General features: G+C 54.9%; 1 protein-coding gene and 1 long non-coding RNA gene across 5 annotated transcripts in view; one reads left to right on the top strand and one right to left on the bottom strand.

Annotated features, from left to right (window-relative positions):
- Nucleotides 1-17,494, top strand: part of AGRN (agrin) — a 63,612-nt gene extending 46,118 nt beyond the window's left edge. For all 4 annotated transcript variants that reach the window (XM_052691537.1, XM_052691538.1, XM_052691540.1 and 1 more), the window contains 23 exons: nucleotides 775-939; nucleotides 1,079-1,222; nucleotides 1,389-1,513; nucleotides 1,790-1,895; nucleotides 2,017-2,400; nucleotides 2,513-2,647; nucleotides 3,386-3,513; nucleotides 5,007-5,121; nucleotides 5,359-5,478; nucleotides 5,669-6,028; nucleotides 6,836-7,028; nucleotides 7,417-7,632; nucleotides 7,736-7,965; nucleotides 8,395-8,529; nucleotides 8,652-8,748; nucleotides 9,081-9,245; nucleotides 9,484-9,595; nucleotides 10,371-10,487; nucleotides 10,638-10,827; nucleotides 11,179-11,266; nucleotides 13,612-13,836; nucleotides 14,215-14,318; nucleotides 14,838-17,494. In XM_052691537.1, coding sequence (XP_052547497.1) covers nucleotides 775-939; nucleotides 1,079-1,222; nucleotides 1,389-1,513; nucleotides 1,790-1,895; nucleotides 2,017-2,400; nucleotides 2,513-2,647; nucleotides 3,386-3,513; nucleotides 5,007-5,121; nucleotides 5,359-5,478; nucleotides 5,669-6,028; nucleotides 6,836-7,028; nucleotides 7,417-7,632; nucleotides 7,736-7,965; nucleotides 8,395-8,529; nucleotides 8,652-8,748; nucleotides 9,081-9,245; nucleotides 9,484-9,595; nucleotides 10,371-10,487; nucleotides 10,638-10,827; nucleotides 11,179-11,266; nucleotides 13,612-13,836; nucleotides 14,215-14,318; nucleotides 14,838-14,995 — 3,812 coding nt within the window. In that variant the 3' untranslated portion in view covers nucleotides 14,996-17,494. The remainder of the gene's footprint in view (nucleotides 1-774; nucleotides 940-1,078; nucleotides 1,223-1,388; nucleotides 1,514-1,789; nucleotides 1,896-2,016; nucleotides 2,401-2,512; nucleotides 2,648-3,385; nucleotides 3,514-5,006; nucleotides 5,122-5,358; nucleotides 5,479-5,668; nucleotides 6,029-6,835; nucleotides 7,029-7,416; nucleotides 7,633-7,735; nucleotides 7,966-8,394; nucleotides 8,530-8,651; nucleotides 8,749-9,080; nucleotides 9,246-9,483; nucleotides 9,596-10,370; nucleotides 10,488-10,637; nucleotides 10,828-11,178; nucleotides 11,267-13,611; nucleotides 13,837-14,214; nucleotides 14,319-14,837) is intronic.
- On the bottom strand, nucleotides 17,293-19,750 carry LOC128084895 (uncharacterized). The gene is made up of 2 exons (XR_008208726.1): nucleotides 19,405-19,750; nucleotides 17,293-18,329 (listed from the first exon to the last, which is right to left on the bottom strand). It is a non-coding gene; the product is annotated as an uncharacterized LOC128084895 (long non-coding RNA).
- Nucleotides 19,751-19,766: the final 16 nt, after the last annotated feature.

Genomic DNA, 19,766 nt, shown 5'->3' with positions numbered 1-19,766 from the left:
ACCCCATGGAGACACACCTCACGCCATGCTTGGGCCTGGCTAATGCCTGTGTGATGAGGATGTAGTGCTGCTTAATGTACCATATAATTTAAAAAGCAGCAGTATTCAGCCAGCGTCTCTTCCTGGAGCTGGCTGAGATGGCAGGAGTGGGTCAGGGGGACTCTAGGAAGGAGGTGGAGCGTCTTGCTTTAGCATCACCCTGATGGTGATGGTCAAAGTGATGTTCCACAGATCGTCCAGCCACGGGAAGAGCTTCTTCCTCACTATGGAATCCTGTATCCCACTGGTTTCTGTCCTGTATGTGCTGGCAACAAGCATACACCAGGAGATAATCCCCACTTGAACCCCTAGTGCAGATTTCTCTCTTGCTTCCTGCCCTGGACTCACCATCTCCCTGCCTCTATCTGCTCCCAGGATCTCCTTTGCTCTCCAGCTCTGACCCACATCCCCTTCCCACTGCTCCCCAGGGGCTAAGGGAGCATTTCACCATCTATCTTTGGATCACTTCCCTCCATCAACTTCCTAATTAATGAATTAATAATAAACTCCTAATAGCTTCCTCTCTCTTTGATGTCAGTGAGTGAGGAGCTGCAGATGAGAGCAGAGCAAGCGGGTTAATCCCTGGAGATCAGCCCTGCCTTGTAGCTGGAGGAGGTGGTGGGCACAGTGGTGATGGGTTGATGGTTGGATTTGATGATCTTAGAGGCCGTTTCCAACCTTTATGATTCATCCTACTTGGCCAGGACTCACCCTGTGCTCTCTGTTGGCTCGCAGGCACCTGCCAGTGCAACCCCTATGGCTCCTATGGAGGAGCCTGCGACCCTGCCACGGGGCAGTGCTCCTGCAAGCCAGGCGTTGGGGGGCTCAAGTGTGACCGCTGTGAGCCTGGCTTCTGGAACTTCCGTGGCATCGTCACCGACAGCAAGAGCGGCTGCACACGTGAGTGCTGGTTGCTGTGCCATTTCCACCTAGGAACCCCAATGCTGCTCCTGTTGTGAGCCAAATTCGCTGGCTGTTGCTGCAAAATTTGCACTACTGCACCAATCGAATGATTTCTTTTTTCCCCCTCCTTGCTCAGCTTGTAACTGCGACCCGGTGGGCTCAGTGCGTGATGACTGTGAGCAGATGACTGGGCTCTGCTCCTGCAAGACTGGTATCACTGGCATGAAGTGCAACCAGTGTCCCAATGGCAGCAAGATGGGCATGGCTGGCTGTGAAAAAGGTGAGGGGGAGGTGTGTGGCACACAGAAATGCTGCTCTACGGAGTCCCTGGGAGAGCTGAGACCTGAGGAGGGGGATTTGGATTTGACGTTGGCTCTTAGGTTTTGTTATTTTTTATGCTTGGTATGTGTTTTGCTCATCTCTTCCCCCTTTTCTCCCTACTCTAGACCCATCAGCTCCAAAATCCTGTGAGGAAATGAGCTGCGAGTTCGGGGCCTCATGCGTGGAGGTCAACGGCTTTGCCCACTGCGAGTGCCCGTCCCCACTCTGCTCAGAGGCCAACATGACCAAGGTCTGGGGGAGCACTAGGGACTGAGCTGGGCTTTGGGCACAGGTACATGTGGCCAGCTTGGTCCTGCCAGGCTTGGAGTTCAGCTCCTGCTCACCAGGTCACTGTCTTTGGTGCATGGGGCAGGAATGTGCCTGCCATGAGTGTCCCCAACACAGAGCGTTGTGCATCACTGATGCCTCTGAGCTGCTCTGCTCAGTTTGAGGACAGGTTTATTTTGCCTGAGGCTTGTTTTGGAGGACAGATACAACTCATATCTTGTATCATTTCTTCTCCCAGGTGTGTGGCTCTGATGGTGTCACCTATGGGGACCAGTGCCAGCTGAAGACCATTGCGTGCCGGCAGGGACAGCTCATCACAGTGAAGCATGTGGGGCAATGCCACGGTGAGTGCCTCCTGCACCTCCTCGTGCCCTGCCCATGGCTTGCACTGTGCTTCCCAGCACCATGGGCACCCTTTCCCAGACCAGACCCTTCTTAACTTCCCTCCCTTGCTGCTCCTTGTAGAGTCCATCACTCACACGAGCCACGCGATGCCACCCACCCCTCTGCCCACCTTGCCCTTGGACAAGCTCATCATACCCCCACCACTGCAGCTGACCACCCGGGCTACAGAAACCACCGAGCTGGCCACTAGCTCTCTGCTGATGGAAGCCAGCCCCACTGCAAGAAGTCACCCTACAACAAGGCGTGTCACGACAACCCGACCTGCCACCACACCATGGATGACCCATGGGGCGCTGAAGACCACCGTCCGCCCGCTCTCCACCTCTCCTGTGGTCCTGGCCACCACTCAGCCTGCCTTCGCTGAATCGGGCAGCGCAGAAGGCAGTGGGGACCAGGAGATGAGCATCAGTGGGGACCAGGAATCCAGCGGGGCAGGCTCTGCTGGTGAGCATTGCTTGGGAGGTCACCTGGGGTCTTAATGAAAGAGATGAGGCTGTGTCCCAGCCTCGTGGTCTAACAGGAATGAGGTCCTACCCCCGTTAATACTTCCTTGCAGGGGAAGAGGAGGTGGAGGAGAGCCAGGTAACCCCAACTCCAGCCATTGAGAGGGCAACGTGCTACAACACCCCGCTCGGGTGCTGCTCTGATGGCAAGACTGCGGCTGCTGACGCAGAAGGGAGCAACTGTCCGGGTGAGTCCATCTGTTTTGGTGGCCAGGAGATGGACGGAGTCCTTGCAGGGCACAGAGCAGGGCAAGTGTTGGCAGTGAGCCCTGCCTTGATCCCAGCCTGGGCCTGGGCTCTCAGTGTGTCATCCCCTCTTTGTTCTGGACACCACATTCCCCTTTTTAACACACAAAAAGAATATAAGTTACGGACTCACCACATGGTTACCGACAGCAGGGATCTCCATAGCTCCCAAAGCTTTCCCGGAAGGGAACCACGCTTTGGGTTCCCGCTGCAGTTTTGCCAGGCTGATCCCAGCCTCCTCACAGCATCTTTACTCAGTTCACCCAGCACAGGTTTTTCTCCTTGCCCACAGCCACACGTGGCCCTGCTGTGCCCCTGTTGCATGCCCATGTCTGATCCGACCGTGTTGACTGTGCTGCTCTGGCTAACGTCTTTCTCTTGTTACTCAGCCGGTGCAGGGGGGCTGCTCTCCGGGCCGGAGCTCAGAGGAAACTGTATGGTAAAAGCTGCCATCTTCAGCCTGGTCTTTGCCATCTGCTCCAGCACCCTCTGATACTAATCCTCCATGGCGCTCTCCCAGACCCATCCAGACTAACCCCAACACTGGCACTACCCGCACACTGCCATCGCCCTTTCCCCCCCTAGGGAATCGAACGCTCCTCACGGGTCAGCCAGATGCCTGCCCCCCATCCCCGTGAGCCAACTCAAGGAGTTTGTCTTGTCTGCCCTCCCTCCTGCAGCTACCAAAGTCTTCCAAGGAGTCCTCATCTTGGAGGAGGTGGAAGGCCAGGAGCTGTTTTACACACCTGAGATGGCTGACCCCAAGTCAGAGCTCTTCGGGGAGACGGCCAGGAGCATTGAGAGCGCGGTGAGTCCTTTGCACTTGACTGGAAGTCCAGCTAGTGCATTTCTTGCTTTGGAAGAAAAAAGGACCCCATACACCCACCCCGCTAGGACAGGGGCCAGGTGCTTTCCTAGAATCACAGAATCATGAAGATTCAAAAGGCCTTTTTGGTGATGGGGCTGTTCAGATGAGAGGGTCTTCTTTAATTTCTTGGATTTCCCAAAGCACCTGCATCTCCTTGAAAAGCCCGTAGGCAAAAACGTGTCCCAGATCCCTTTGCTCCTCCTGTTCAGCTATGCAGCTTTTGGAAATCCACTCTCCCACACTTAAAGATAAGCCCCCTGTATTGCCAGCTCTTGGAGCAGGTGGGCTTTCGTAGTAATGTGTACATAAAGGCGTGCCAAGGAAATATTGGTGGGGTAAGAGCACTGTAACACAGCCCGCAGTGTGGCACAGCAAACACAAAGCATCTTTGCAAGGAGATTAGCATATTTAGAGCTGCTTCCAAGCTGCACTTAGAAGCTGGCAAGCCCTCGGTACAGTCATATAAGCAGATGTGTGTGCCTGGCATATGGACCGTATGGTTCATTCAGTTCTGCATCACAAAAGCAATATTTCCCAATACAATAGTGGCTTTTAGCTGAGGATCCAAACCCACACACATGAGGCTTCATTCACTGGGTCTTCTGTTCTCCCCACTGAGGACACAGAAGGCTTGACTGGGTTGTGTTCTCCCAGGGATGGGGAAACGACAACACAGCATTGGCCCGTAGGGCATCACATACCTGATGTGCTCTCCTTTGCTCCTCTAAGACGACGGTGCCCAAATTCATGGGGGTGACTGTGGCACGGGTCCAGTTTTAAGTTATTTCTTCTGTCTTTGCCTTGAAGCCAAGGGAAGGAAGTGGTGCCCACCAGCTGCAGTGGTGCTGGTGCCACACGAGGCTGGCAGGCTGCTAGCAGGGTGATGAAGCCCTGACTGTGTCTAAGTGGTTGGACTATCACTGTCTCTTTCGTGTGACTTCAGACAAATCCTGCAGCGTCTGAGAGGCAGCTTTTAGAAGGCATTCATGTGCTTAGAGATGCAGAATGGAGCCTTACGGGATTTTCCAAAGCGCATAAGCAGGTTTATCCAGATTTAGAAGAGATCAGTAAGACTTAGACGCCACACAATAGCAAATCCTCATATGAACTGCAAGGTGTCTCTGGTCTGCACACATCTCCTCCATGGAGATCTCCTCTGCACTTTCCCCACGTTGCCTTGGTCCTGTTCTAACCTTTGAATTCAGGCCGTAACAAATAGGGACCTTCCCAAATTATCCCTACCCAAAGGAGCACCGTGCTCTGCATGCGTCGGTGGGATTTCTTGCAGAGGTTTTGAAGCAAACCTAACTGGGTTGAAACCAAGAGACTCGCTGAGACCTAAACACCTTTTGCTGAAGGAACCTGACCCCATGTGCCTGATCTCCCCATTAACCAATTTGTTTGCCTTTCCTCCTCCACCTCCAATCCGTTAGCTGGATGAGCTTTTCCGAAATTCCGACGTTAAGAAAGATTTCAAGAGCATCCGTGTCCGAGACCTGGGGCAGAGCAGTGCTGTCCGTGTCATTGTGGAGTCCCACTTTGACCCAGGTAAGAGCTGTTCCAGTGCTGAGAAACCAGCAAACCTTGGAATTTGTCAGGGATTTGCCCTTTGTCTGACAAAATCAGGAAGTGCTGGGAGGAGATGCAACCTGAGCTGGTGCATGGAAGGCTGGAAGCGTTCTGGTGGGGTAGGGAGTGATTGAGATGCATCAGAGGGAGCTTGTGAAGGGAAAACTGCTTGCTGGGGCTGTGTTTCACACTTGTCTTTCTCCTGGCTGTGATCAGCCACTTCCTACACGGCAGCTGACGTCCAGGCGGCTCTGCTGAAGCAGATCAGAGCCTCCAAGAAGAGGACCATCCTGGTGAAGAAGCCCCAACAGGAGCACGTCAAATTCATGGACTTTGGTGAGCGCTCTGTCTGTCTATGGCCAAACCCCAGTCCCTTGGGTTGGGCACTTGGGTTAGGGGAGAGGGCTCTCATGCTTTGGTGCACACAGCAGTCTCGCTGAGCCTCCCTCCAAAACCCAAGCTCCTTTCCTCTTTGCAAAGACACCTGCAAAGCACCAGCCTCACCCCGCGCGTTGCTGCCTTCCAGACTGGATCCCCAGGCTCTTCACCACCACCGTCACCACCACCACAGCCACCACCATGGCGCCTGCAACCACACGGAGGCACACCACGGCCTCTGCTGCCACCACAGCCCACGTCCTGCACCAGGACGTCGCCGGCCACCCCAGTGCCAAGCTGGCAGCACCCGTGAGCACCAGGAGGCCCACATCCACCCTGCCTACCACCGCCCGGCGCAAGCCCACTCGCCAGCCCCCCAGCACCACCAAGAAGCCCTCACGACCCTGCGACTCACACCCCTGCCTGCACGGTGGCACCTGTGAGGACGATGGGAAAGAGTTCACCTGCAGCTGCCCAGCGGGCAAAGGAGGAGCTGTGTGTGAGAAACGTAGGTGGCCTCTGGTTTGCCTAGAGGTGATGGAGCTCGTGGCCATTGGATGGCAAGGGACAAGGGAGTTAGAACCTTTAAAGGTCCCTCCCAATTCAAATGGTTCTGTGATTCTGTGAAAACTGGGGACAGCAAAGTCGTGGGAAGGGGATCTCTCGGGGCTTTTGGTTCCAAACTCATGTTCCAGCCAAGGATGCTGAGAGGATACAAGTGGGAAAGTGATCTCCAGCCATCCGTTCTGCTGCATGCTCTCCCCAAGCACCGTGATGTGCACTGGCTGAATGGGGATAGGGAGCAAACCCAGCCCTGTATTGAATGCTAGTGCTGCAAGGGTCAGTGTAACCTCTGTACTCCAGCCATCAGCAGGCTGTGCAAGCACTGTAAGAAGTAAGAGGCAAAGCTGCAGGGGAAGAAGGTGGCAGCAGCAATTTCTTGCTGGCTCTGCTACATCAGTGCCCTAGAGCATGGGGATGGTGAGCTTCTGCTTTTGTATCTCACGGCATTGCCTGCGGCTCCTGAAGTTACTGAGCGCAGAGAGACCGGTGCTGTCTTTTGCTGATGATTCAGGTGCTATTCCCCCATGCTCAGAGCTGCTTAGCAAACAGCCTCGTGCACATCATGCTCACCCAGAGCTGCTGTTACTCACTGTGAGCTCCCACTGTCACAGCAGAGCTCTGGGTGGCTCCCAGTGCTGATTCCTGGAAAGCGGTGTCCCTGAAGCTCTAAGCTGAAACTGCTTCTGGATGTGGATGCTGAATCCTGTTCCTTCTAACGGGGCTTGCTCTTCTCCCTCCTTGCCTCTTGCAGCCATCAGGTACTTCATCCCCAGCTTCGGTGGCAAGTCCTACCTGGCCTTCAAGATGATGAAGGCGTACCACACCGTGCGCATCGCCATGGAATTCAGGGCCACGGAGCTCAGCGGGCTGCTGCTCTACAACGGGCAGAATCGTGGCAAGGACTTCATCTCCCTGGCGCTGGTGGGCGGCTTCGTGGAGCTCAGGTGGGTGCCCAGGGTGCAGGCTCCTACGTGAGGGAGTGGTAGGAGCAAATGGAGAAGAGGGGGAGCAGTTTTTGCAGCGTATTTCCCTGTGGCACTTTGATTAATTCGTGTCGCTCGGTTTGAATTTTAAAAAGCTAGAAGGTGTGGGAAGTTGATTTTTTTTTTTCTGAGCTCTTTTTTTGGCGCTGTTCTTACACTGTAAAAAGAAGCGTAGGGGGGAGTAGAGGGAGAGAAAAGCCCCAGAAACCCAAGATGGAATTATTTTTACCTTTCCAAAAAGGCAGAGATTCAAGTTCCCAGCTTCAGCCTGGGGCGCAGCTGCCCTTACAGTGCACGCAACCTCTCTGCGAGGCGGCACGGCTGTCAGCCTCTCCATCTTCTGCTCCAGGTTTAACACGGGCTCCGGCACGGGCGTCATCACCAGCAAGGTGCGCGTGGAGCCTGGCAAATGGCACCAGCTGGTGGTGAACCGCAACCGCCGCAGCGGCATGCTGGCTGTGGATGGGGAGCCCCACGTCAGCGGGGAGAGCCCCACGGGCACCGACGGGCTCAACCTCGACACCGACCTCTTTGTTGGAGGAGCTCCCGAGGACCAAATGGCTGTGTGAGTAAAGGCGCCGCGCCGTCCCCATGGGGTGGCCGCGAAAACAAGATTTCCATGCGCTGGTGTTTTTCTCCCCTGCCCACCGTGTCCTTTGTCCCTTCAGAGTGGCAGAGCGTACCGCGGCTACGGCTGGCCTGAAGGGCTGCATCCGCCTCCTGGATGTGAACAACCAGATGTACGACCTGCGGGAGAAAGGCAGCGATGTGCTGTACGGCAGTGGGGTGGGAGAGTGCGGCAACGACCCCTGCCACCCCAACCCTTGCCACCATGGGGGCATCTGCCACGTCAAGGAGGCAGAGATGTTCCACTGCGAGTGTCTTCATTCCTACACCGGTATGGGGCAGGGCATTTGCTGGGGCTCCTGGTCCCGCTGGGTGGTCCTGAGGGGTCCGAAAGCCTTTGGGGTGGCAGAGGGGAAGATGCAGTGGGGAGCTTTGGCAGCGCCTCCAAGAAGTGTAGGATGAAGCCGTGCCCATTGGAGACAGAATCAATTTCAGATCTCACCATACGTGCATGAGACAATGGACAGGATCTGTGTATTTGAGGGCAGAGCCATGTGTGGGCATCACCTGTCCTTTTGTGGGGTCCATTGCAGGGAGTCCTTGAGCCATGTGAGCCCAACCTGAGGTGGGACAGAGGGGCTGGCAGGGCCATTAGGAGACATGCCATCCTCTGCCCACCCCAAAGCAGGGTTGTCTCTGGCCAAATCGTGCCTGCTGGCTGTTAGAACGCCTATGTGACCATCTTGCTCTTCTGCTGCAGGTCCAACGTGTGCTGATGAGAGGAACCCATGCGACCCGACGCCGTGCCACATCTCTGCCACCTGCCTGGTGCTGCCAGAGGGAGGTGCCATGTGTGCCTGTCCCATGGGACGGGAAGGAGAGTTCTGTGAGCGAGGTGTGTTGGGGCTGGGGAGGGCTGGAGCTGCAAGTGCCCTTAGCTTGCATGACTAGGAGCCCCTGTTTGATGCTGAAGCTGCTCTGCCTCCTCTTCCTCACCATTCCCTCGTTTGTGCCCAGTGACGGAGCAGGACCACACCATGCCCTTCCTCCCAGAGTTCAATGGCTTTTCCTACCTGGAGCTGAACGGGCTGCAGACCTTCGTTCCTGACCTGCAGTAAGTGCTCAAGAGCGTGTTGCCAATGGCAAAACCTTGGAGATTTTATCTAGAGGGACTGGGATTGCTGGAATTGCTGTTGCCAGGCTGCGGCAGTGATGTGCCAAGGTGCCTTGTGCTGCAGTGGGCAGTGTGAGCACTGCAGGCTGGCATCCTGAAGGTGGCATATGTCTCTCCTACACGGCAGTTCTGCCTGTCGGGTCAGTGGGTGGCATCCCTAAGAGATCGGTGGGATCAGGCAGGCAGTTGTCTCCGGGGCCCTTTGCACAAGGGTGGTAGAAGAGGCTGTGGGCAGCTGGTTTGAAGGGTATTTGTCATCCTTCTCTCCTCAGGGACAAAATGTCCATGGAAGTGGTGTTCCTGGCCAAGAGTCCCAGCGGCATGATCTTCTACAATGGGCAGAAGACAGATGGCAAAGGAGACTTTGTGTCTCTGGCTTTGCACGACGGCTACCTGGAGTATCGATACGACCTGGGCAAAGGGGCAGCCGTGCTCAGGTAGGGCTGGAAGCAGGATGGTGGTGATTACAGGGGGCTACTACTCCACTGCCCAGCGCTGGCTGGAGCTCCATCCCCAGGACGGATGCAGGGGAGGTGCCATGCTGGCAGCAGTGGCTCCTGCTGGCTGTGATTGGGGCCTGTCCCGTGGGCTGTGCCTGTACAGGTGGAGTGGGTATTCACAGGGGCTCATTGCAGAGCTCTCACTGTACGTCTTCTCCTCCCTTTCCACCACCAGGAGCAAAGAGCCAATTCCCCTCAACACCTGGATAAGCGTTTTGTTGGAGAGGAGTGGGCGCAAGGGGGTAATGAGGATCAACAACGGCGAGAGGGTGATGGGAGAGTCACCGGTACGTTGACAGGCCAAAGCAAGCTGCCCAGAGCTCTCCGGGCTTCCAACCTTGCTCCCCTCCTGTGTGAAGCCAGCTGAGACACCAGACTTGTGGGCTTTTAATCCTGGAGGTGCATGGAGGGTGGAGGAGGAGTGGGCGAGACCTGGGAGCTGAGGATGCTGTGGGACAGCCGCTGCACGCTCCTTGCTCTTGCAACCCTGCATGTTGTGATGTTACCCACTGATCTTCCATTTCTCTCTCTCTTTCTCTCTCCCTTTGATTTGCATTTGTATTTTTCCCTCCCCTGCTGTCTGGATCCCAGAAATCCCGTAAGGTACAGATAAGTATGACCCACTGCACCTCCATCTCATCTGCCATTGGCACGTTGTTCTTCTGTTTTCCATCCAGATCTCAGTGTCTCACCTGCTCCCCTTCCCATCTGACCAAGCAGCTTTAGGATCTCTGTAGATTAGAGACACTCGTTTCCTCTTCATTAATTTCCAGCCGGTTGTTGCATTTTTGTTTCAGAATTACATTACAATTAATCTGGTCATTTTTCTTGTGTTAACTCCACAAAGCATTAGCTAGTGACTCATGTAGCTGCATCCTGGTCCTGCTGCCATGACCCAGGTTCCCAAATCATTGGAGTTAGAGGAGAACCTCCTTTTTATCATTGAAATGGCCAATACAGTCATGGAATGGCTTGGGTTGGCAGGGCAAGGATGCCACTCGTTAGATCAGGTTTGCTGCAGCATCTGAATGCTGCTCTCCTTCCATCTCCCCTCCTTGCCAGGTGCCTCATGCCTTCCTGAACCTGAAGGAGCCATTCTACGTGGGGGGAGCCCCTGATTTCAGCAAGCTGGCTCGAGCTGCAGCCATCTCCACCAGCTTCTATGGAGCTGTGCAGAGGGTAAGCCTGGTGCCAGAGGTGCCAGTCTCCATGAGGACATTCCCAGCACACGGATCCCTGTGCACAAGGACGTGTCCTGAGGACGTGTGGGGCTCAGGGCTCATAGTTACGGGATACAAAGGTTGTCTCTTGTCCTTCCCCACCTTCCAGATCTCCATCAAAGGGGTTCCCTTGCTGAAGGAGCAGCACATCCGCAGCGCCGTTGAAATCTCCCCATTCCGTGCCCACCCCTGCACCCAAAAGCCCAACCCATGCCAGAACGGAGGCACCTGCAGCCCCCGGATGGAGAGCTACGAGTGTGTGTGCCAGAGGGGCTTCTCTGGGGCTCACTGCGAGAAAGGTGAGGCTGTCATGGCAGGAACCCCCACCAGTTCCATCTTCTCGTTGTGCTGGGAAGCAGAGTGTTGGCTGGTTGGCAGTCTCCTGCAGATGGGTGGTCAGGACCATCACCGAGCCCGGGTTCCTCCCTGACTTTAGCCAAGAAACCACAAAAGCTGCAGATTTCATGTCAGTTGGCTGCAAAAGTGGTAGCTGGCCTATGCTCTGCCTGAAAAGTCAGGGCTCAGGGTTGCTGTGCTGCCATGTCTGTGCCTGCCTCCCTCCTTCGTGGATAAAGGAGGATCTTCCTGATCCCCAAGGACAGACAGGCTGTGCTGTGTTGCCTGACAGCTCTTCTTTTTCCCACCTTCAGTGATCATTGAGAAGGCAGCTGGAGATGCAGAGGCCATTGCATTTGATGGTAGGACGTACATGGAGTACCACAACGCCGTGACAAAGAGGTAACTTGGCTGTGGAGCTGAGCTGTGATCAAAACGAGGAGTTGGAGAGACAGGGGCAAAGAAGCCTAAAGCCAGTGTCCAAAGAGAGGCTGTGAACCTTCACTTCCAGCCCATACCTCAAAAACTGCCTTCTTGATGGAGGGGTTCCCCACAGCGCCAGCGTCAGGTCTGGGTGCTGGGGTGGGGTGACGCTGATGTTAACGCTCCATCCATTTCCTCTTTGCACTTTCCTCTGACCCCTCTTGCACTAAATTCCTGCCCGAGGAGAGCATCTGCCTTCTGTTTGTTGTCTGTCTCTCTGTCTGTCTGTCTCTTCTCAGTGTCGTTGTTTCTTTGTTTTCAAGCCACCTGAGCAATGAGATCCCTGCGTAAGTACAGCCCTCCCTGCAGCCCACCCGTGGGACAGGATGGGGACAGGCATGGGGGCATTCGCCTGGGGCTTCCACGGGTGGCACTTCCAGCCCATGGCAAGGATGGCACAGCTCTGGTGACTCGCCAGGGCTGCTGTTTGGCTTTGCTGCAGGCAGATGTTGCTTGCTGCAACTTAGCTTTAGTTCAAAGGGATGAGCGCAGAGCAGGAAAGGTCCCAGTATGAGTCTCTTCCATCAGCAGCAAAGTATTAAACACGGAAGTAAAGTAAGTGGACAAGCAGCACTGATGAACCACATCCCTGCGGAGGAGCAGAAAGCTGCTGCCTTCATGTCTTGCCTCTGCCAGCACCCGCAAGGGGAAGGTCACCCTCCCCAGCCACCTCCCCACCTGAGCCAGCCCGTGCCCGTTTGGGCTGTGCGTGCCCCATCCTGCAAAGGGAGCTTAGCACTTCTCCCCAAATCCCTCAGCTGGGATTTGGCAGCGGCTCTCAGCAGGCCTCAAGGGCTCGTTGGGTTGCCCATAAAAAGTCACTTCTCCTTCCTGCAGACAGATATCGGGTGTGCCTGGGGCAGGACCGGCACTCCAGTTGCTTCTCTGCATGGCTCTGCTGGCCACGACATGCCCGTACATTTTGTTTTGAACATACCTTGTGATACGTACATATCTCTGGAGCTGGAGCCCCTAATGCACCCAGCAGTGCCAGCAAGACAGCTGTACTCCTGGGTTTCCCCTTCTCTGTGCACGCCCGAGTGCCCTGAGGCTGACTCAGAGCAGCCTTACGTGACCGTGCAGCTCCCATTCCCCATCCCAAAGGCTGGCAGGTGGCTGGCCATGAAGTGCTCCTTGCATGGGGCCTTCCCCAGAAGGTCCCTTCCCCAAAACGCCCCTTCCCCAGCAGTGCCCATCTCAGCTGCCTGGCTGCACACCCCAACATTTTAGCATGAGGGATCGGCAGGAACACGAGCAATCCCAACCCTGGGACAGGGCTCTGGGACAGCAGCAACATGCACACTTGTCTTGTTGGCTTGAGGAAGCTCAGCCCAAGAACTGCTGAGGCTGGGCAGGGTGGGAGGGCAGGGTCTCCTCTGCTGCCTTGTGCTTACTGCATGCTCCCCTTTCTTCCTGCATCTAAGTCCTGACGCACTGGACTACCCTGCTGAGCCCAGGTGAGTCGTGCCAGGCTTCTTGTGCTCCGTGCTCTGCTCTCCCTGCCTCTGCGTGTCCACGTCTCCATGCTCCTTCTATATGCTGTACTCTGGGCTTTTTGTTTGTAAAGGATGCAGCTCTGCAGGTGGTGAGGGCAAACACACAAAGGAAGCTCCAGCAGATGAGCAGCAGCTCTGTCCCTTGCTCCTTGGGGCCTTTTTTTTTGGCAGTGGGTGAAAGGGAAACAGAGCTAAAGGTTGGATATTAGGAAAAACTTCTCCCAGAGAGTGGTGAGGCACGGGCACAAGCTGCCCAGGGAGGTGAGAGAGGCTCTGTCCCTGTTGAGAGCATGGAGATGTGGTACTGAGGGACACGGTCAGCAGGCGTGGTGAGGGCTGGAGTTGGGGATCTTAAAGGTCTTTCCCAACTTCAGAGATTCTGTGGTTCTACCCTGGGAACACAGTGGGCGTTTTGCTCCTGTCCAGCCCTCTGACCGTGGTGTCCTTTGGAAACAAAAAGCTGTCTGTGTTGTCCTGTCTGTGTGCACGTGTCTTGGAGCGTCCCAGGAGGGTGGATGGTGACTCTGTATGAGAAAGATGGAAACAGCAGTGTGAGGAAAACGCTGTCCTGGACGCATTCCTCCCCTGGAAAAACGGCTGTGTCTGGGATGGAGATGGTTTTGCTGCCTCTATGGGCAAACTCAGGTGCCAGAGCCCAGATGACCCTGTCTATCTCTGGTGATGGCCTTGCTGGGAGCAGGAGCTGGGTTGGGGACCTGTTGCTTTCACAGCTGTGTTTTAACACTTCTCTGTGCTCTCCTGACGTAGCGAGAAGGCTTTGCAATCCAACCACTTTGAGCTGAGCATCAAAACAGAAGCCACCCAGGGCCTGATCCTGTGGAGTGGGAAGGGGCTGGAGCGATCCGACTACATCGCCCTCGCCATCGTGGATGGCTTTGTCCAGATGATGTATGACCTGGGCTCCAAGCCAGTCGTCCTGCGGTCCACGGTCCCCATCAACACCAACCACTGGACCCACATCAAAGCATACAGGTGGGAAGGGGGCAAGAGTGGGGTTGGGCTGGACTACTTTGGGATGGGCAAGTGGTGACACGGGGTCAAGAGCGAGGCCCCCAGGGGTCACTCCCGTCCTTGGATAAGAATAGAGGAGAGGCATGTGGGCAATGGGGTGCGTTCTGCGACACGCCTGTCCTCCATTCTGGGAAATGCCAAAGGGAAAGGCTAAAGGAAAGGTTCATGCCTTTTAGTTTGGCCAGCAGAAGGTTTGACATTCTGCTGTCCCCGCGTTTGGGCGGTCAGGGAGCGGCGAGAGCGGCGTGGTTGGCGTGCCGTGGATTGCCGTGGGGGCAGCCCTGGGCGTCTCCTCCAAGGGTTTTAATTCTATCCCTTCCTCCTTCCCCGATGGAGCAGAGTACAGAGAGAAGGCTCCCTCCAGGTCGGCAACGAAGCTCCCATCACTGGCTCCTCGCCGCTGGGTGCCACGCAGCTGGACACAGACGGGGCCCTGTGGCTGGGTAAGGGCTTGGGCAGAGTGAAAACCTCATGCACCCGTGGCTGGGGATGTGCAGTGCCTTTGCATGCAAGTGCTTCGGACAAGTTTGGCCTCCCAGAAGCATCTCTTCCTTCTCTAAGCTGGTAGCTTCAGGTCTAACCCATCTTACAAAGACTTCACATCCAAGTAACGTCATCTTGCCTCTGAGAAGACAAAGAATCACAGTATGGCTTAGGTTGGAAGGGATCTGAAAGACCATCGAGTTCCAACCCCCATGCCATGGAGTGGGTTGCCACCCACCAGGTCAGGCTGCCCAATGCCCCATCCTTGAACACTTCCAAGGACGGGGCAGCCACGACTTCTTCAGGCAACCTGTTCTGCTGCCTCTGTACCCTCAGTGTAAATTAATTCCAAACATCTGACCTAACACAAATTCTGGCCAGGAAAGAGGTTTCTGAGTAAGGCACGTGTGCGCAGTGCTGGCGGGCAGGGTGCCGGAGCATGGCAATGTGTCTTTTGACATCCCTGTTCTCTCTTGCAGGGGGAATGGAGCGGCTCAGTGTGGCTCACAAGCTGCCCAAGGCCTACAGCACTGGCTTTATTGGCTGTATAAGGGACGTGATTGTCGACCGCCAGGAACTGCATCTGGTGGAGGACGCTTTAAACAACCCCACGATATTACACTGCTCAGCCAAATAGACCCCCAGGGACCCTTCCTTCTCCTTCCCTTCCTCCTGCCTATTGCTGTAATTATTTTCTATTTTTGTAAACTTATTGCTTTTTATATTTTGGGGGGAGGGGGGAAAGGGAGGGGAGGAACCACCGTTTCTGTTGGGTTATTTTGTTCGGTTGCAGTATATCCAGGTCAGTCAGACTCTAATCGAGCAGCAGCAACAAAGAACAAACCTTGAACCAAGTCTCCAAGAAGTGACAGAAGAACTTCCCCATTGCACCCGTGTTGTAAATCTCACTCATACTTGAAGCTTCTTTTGGGGTTTGTTTATTTTCCCCTCCTTACTTGTGTTCTTGGGTTGCCATTCACACCGTGGGGGGATAAAGGATGCTGGTGCTGGCAAGCCCTGTGGCCTTTGTGGGTTCACCACTCGCCTATCTCAGGCCCCTGTGTTCACCCTGTCCCCCTCCTCCCCCCTTCCTCTCACTATAATTTATGTGTGTAAGGATCTCAAGTGCTTTTCTCCTTTGTGCTCTGTTAAATCAGGGATGCCATGCACTGGAAGAGAGACCAAGGTCTGCTCTGAGCAGGCAGAAAAGCATTGCTCTTTGGTTGTCTTATGCCTGTTTGCTGGACTGAGAGGGGCTGGAGGGAAGGGGAGAAGTGTCGGTTTCTCTGTTGGCTCTCCTCCTCCTCCTCCTCTTGGACACATGCAGAAGCAGCTGTGAAACCTCATTTCCATGCTTTGTGTTGACCCAGACTTGTCCTCACCACCTGCTTACCCTGGCTGCTCTTGCGAGAGCTTCTGTGCCCCAAACCGTGCACCACTGACAACTTGCAACACGTCCTCGGGGGCTGGGGGTCCCTCCTTCCAGCACTGGCTACGAGGGCATGGGATTGGGTCTCCTTCTGCTTTAAAGAAACCTCTTGGACCTGTCCTGCCTTGACCCACATCCGTTTTCCAGCCTCCTGGCACGACCTGCCCTCTGCCTACCGTGAGGACGGTTGCAGCGCATCTCTGTAAGCTGATGTTAGAACCCATGCCATGGCAAATGCTCACCGTTTTACCTTTGTCTTCAAGCTTTTGCAGCACCCGGTGCAACGCAGGGGCTTCCATGCCACAATCAGAGCTCCTCCAGTGCCATCAGCAATGGCTCCAGCAGGATGGGCTGGGCTGGGAACCAAGTGGCCAGATGGGAGAGCTGGGGAGGGGGGTTTTTAAAGTGTTGTCTTTACCGTCTTTGAAGTCTTGTCTTCCTCCATTCGAGTCTTGAAAGCAAAGTGCCAGCTGCACAGCCACTGTGTGCAAGTGTGTGTGTGTGTGTGTGGATGTGTGCAAACACTGGGGCTCCCTGAAGCAAAAACAAAGGGATCGCAGCTCTGAGCGCCGTGACTCAGGTTCCTTCTCCATGGGAAGAGCTCCCTGCTGCCCCGTGGCATCTGTCACCACTGGGCCACCGCAGTGTCCCCATCCCACCCTGTGAAGGCAGCTGGCAGTGCTTTGTGGCCAGCTGCCTTACGGAGCGTGCAGAATGGGTTGGAAGGTTCCCTGGTATCCCAGGGGCTGTCGGTTGGTGGTTTTGCCCCGATTCCTATCTCACCTTCTGGTGTACCCTTCCCTTCCAAGATGCTTTCAGAGAAGTCAGAGGGCTTTTCTGAGAGCAAGCCCTGAATGCAGACCTAATAATGGGTAGAGCACCGTGGCAAACCACTCGGGCTGCTTTTTGCTTCTTGCCAAGCCAAGAAGAGCCCCATTGCCCACCTCCACCCATGCAAGTCGATGCTTGATCTATTGTCATGAACCTAAAATCCCAATGGTTACACATTTCAGGGAAGACTGTTGAGAATTGGAGGCTCCAGTGTTTGTGTGTGTGGCAACAGCACGTGTTGAGTGGCTGCTGTATATAATGTGTGGGTCCTGGGGGGGATGACTGCGTTGGGGCTTTCAGCTGCATGACAAGGCCACCCCACGGAGACCAACAGGGAGCGTGCCAGCTCCAGTGGGAAAAGGGCACCATGGAGGAAGCTGCTCAATCTCCAGAATGCCACTGAAATGAAGCCAGGGTCACTGCAAAAAAAAAAAAAAAGAAAAAGAAAAAAAAAGAAAAAAAAAAAGAGGAAAAAAAAAACTGCAACAAGAACTCTGTCTGCTTTTGCTGGGGCTTGGAAATGCCTTAAAACAGGACGCCGTGTCCTCATTGTCGAGCCTGGGTCGGATCCTGCAGTGCTCCCTAGGGGCCGTGCACTCAACCTCGGCTTTATTTTTAATAGCATTTATAACATGTGTGTGCAACAACAAAAAATAACGACATTGAGGTTTGGGTTTTCTTTTTTTTTTCTTTTTTTTTCTTTTTTTTTTTTTAAATAATGTCCATGTGGCTTCATTTATAGGGTAAATTAATGACTGTTGTGAACTGCTGTATGAATTCTGAAGGGCAATGCACAGTAGAGGAGCAGCATGATATAACCATTACTAACTTGTGTCTTTCGTCAATCACCATGAAATAAAGTTTGGAAACGATTAAGTATGTTTTTAAGGGGCCTGTTGCTTTCTTTATTCTTTCTGCTGCTGCGTGCCTCACTTGCCCACTGGTTTCCATTTGCCTCCTGGGTGGAATCCAACCAAGCTCTCCCATAGTGGCTCATGGGGGTGTTATATTTTCCTATGGATGCCAACCTCGTACTTGGAAGACTTGGTGTCTTTGCTTCCCCTCTTCTCAGGATGATCCATATCTTTTCCTTCCTTGCCATCACTTCCTCCCGGCTTTCAGCAGCAGCTTTGCATCCCATTGGCACCATATCAGCCCAACCTACGTGATGCCCCATGCCCTGCATTTCACCAGGGGCAGCAGTTCATCTTCTCCAACACGGGAGCCGTGGATGTGGTCGGGGAGATGTTCCACAGCCTGATTTCCTGCTCCAAACGGGTTTTCCTCCCAAAGCCTTTCCACGTTGAGCTGTTCTGCAAGATAAGGCGGCTGGTAGGGAAGAATTCTATCCAGCCAAGAGCTCACATGGGTGGTGCAAAGTGAGAACATCGCGTCGTGCCGTTCGGGAGGCAGCTAATTCAGCACACGCCGTCCTTCTGACACTCAGCAGTGATGCATGATGGAGCAGCGTCTGCGCCAGCCCAGCGTGAGCCGGCTCTGCGCTGGATAACGAGACGCCGTGGCCTCACAATGGGAAACAATGGGGCCACTGTTGGAGCAGCCACAGGGGTTGCACAACGCACAACCGGGGCCATGTTTTGCTCAAGATCAGCCTCCCGGTGCCGCGTCTTCTTGACAATGACCTTATTATGCTACAACAGGCACGGGCTTGCAAAGTCAGTGCCTCTTTCAAGGGCTCTCTGCCAGCTCGCTGCAAAGCAATAGGAGAAAAAGCTGTCATTGTCTTGGCCAGAATGAAAAGCTGAGCTCTGACAGCTGGATGTGTTGGTTTTCTGTTCTGTTTTTTTTTTTAACTGCGTGCTGGAAAAACTCTTTGGGAGTGGAAAGAGGAAGGAAAGAAGGGGAAGAGCCGAGTTGGGGGCACGCTTGGGCAGGCAGCAGGCGTGATTCAGGGAAGGGCTTGGCTGTGCTTCTGGCAGCCCCCCAGCCAACACCCAGCCTGTAGTGGGAGTGAGGGGACTTGGGTGCCACTATGTCCAGCCGGTGGCACCTGGGGTCAGGAGGGAAGCTCAGATGGCTTTGAGCAGCACTCAGTGCTCCTCTAGTTAACCGTCGTGCTTGGAAAGGGGTTTTGGTTCTCAGGACAAACCCAGAGATGCTTGCTGCTGAATCAGTGCCCTAACCCAGAGGGCAACCCGGGCACTGGGTGATTTTTAAGGTCCCTTCCATAGAATCACAGGATGGCTGCGGGTTGGAAGGGACCTTACAGCCCACCCAGTCCCAACCCCTGCTGTGGGCTGAGTGCACCCCATCACACCATGCTGCTCAGGGCTCCATCCAGCCCGGGCTTGGGCACCTCCAGGGATGAGTGACCCATGCTGCTCCGGACAGCCTGAGCCACACTCTATGTTTCTATGACACAGGGCATGAAAAACTCCAACTGAGACAGAGCACGGGACGGAGCAGGGGGGTCACAGCCATCTCACACACACAGAAGCCACAATGTGGTCCCTCACAGTGCAGTCTCAGTGCTGTGGCAGCCACTACATCCTGGGCAAAGGGGGGGGGAACGAGGAAGGAGAGCACAGGGCGCATTGTTACTGGGGTTGCTGCTTGGCCCCCATTGCCCCGCAGCGCATCTGTGTGACCTCACTGAGCCATGAGCTGCTGCTCCGCCAGCTGCCGGGTATTCCCCGAATAGACACGGAATTTGCTGAGTCTTATTATAGTTATAAAAGTGCTATTTTTGCCACCGTGAGCGGGCTGGGTTTGGGGGGAGGAAGGGGAGGGGGAGCGGGAGGGGACAGCTGGCTTTGTTTCCTCACCCTGCATTCATGGGAGGTGCCAGATTCAGATCATTCGTTGGGGTTGGTCGCTGCCTTTTGTGAGAAGTGATGCCAATTATTTGACACGAGCTCCTCAAAGACCCAAACTGACGCTTCCGACGGCGAAACGGGCACAAATCCCACGGCACACCTGGGTCAGCCCAGCCGAAAATTCGGACGTCGTGGTTTGTGTGCATCCATCACCACGGACGCGGGGTGGGAGGAGGGGGGAAGAGACCCCTCGAATTGGGGTTGGGGAGCAGCTCAGTGCTGGCACTGGGCGCTGTTAAGTCTGGCCAGCAGCTCTTCATCTCGATGGCTTCAGCCCCAAAGCAGAGCCGAGCTCAGATCGCTGTCCATAG

This window comes from Tympanuchus pallidicinctus, unplaced genomic scaffold (assembly GCF_026119805.1).
Source record: "Tympanuchus pallidicinctus isolate F22 unplaced genomic scaffold, pur_lepc_1.0 scaffold29, whole genome shotgun sequence".
NCBI lineage: Eukaryota > Metazoa > Chordata > Aves > Galliformes > Phasianidae > Tympanuchus > Tympanuchus pallidicinctus.
Note: the sequence above shows the minus strand (reverse complement) of the source record. Positions and strands in the feature narration are given on the sequence as shown.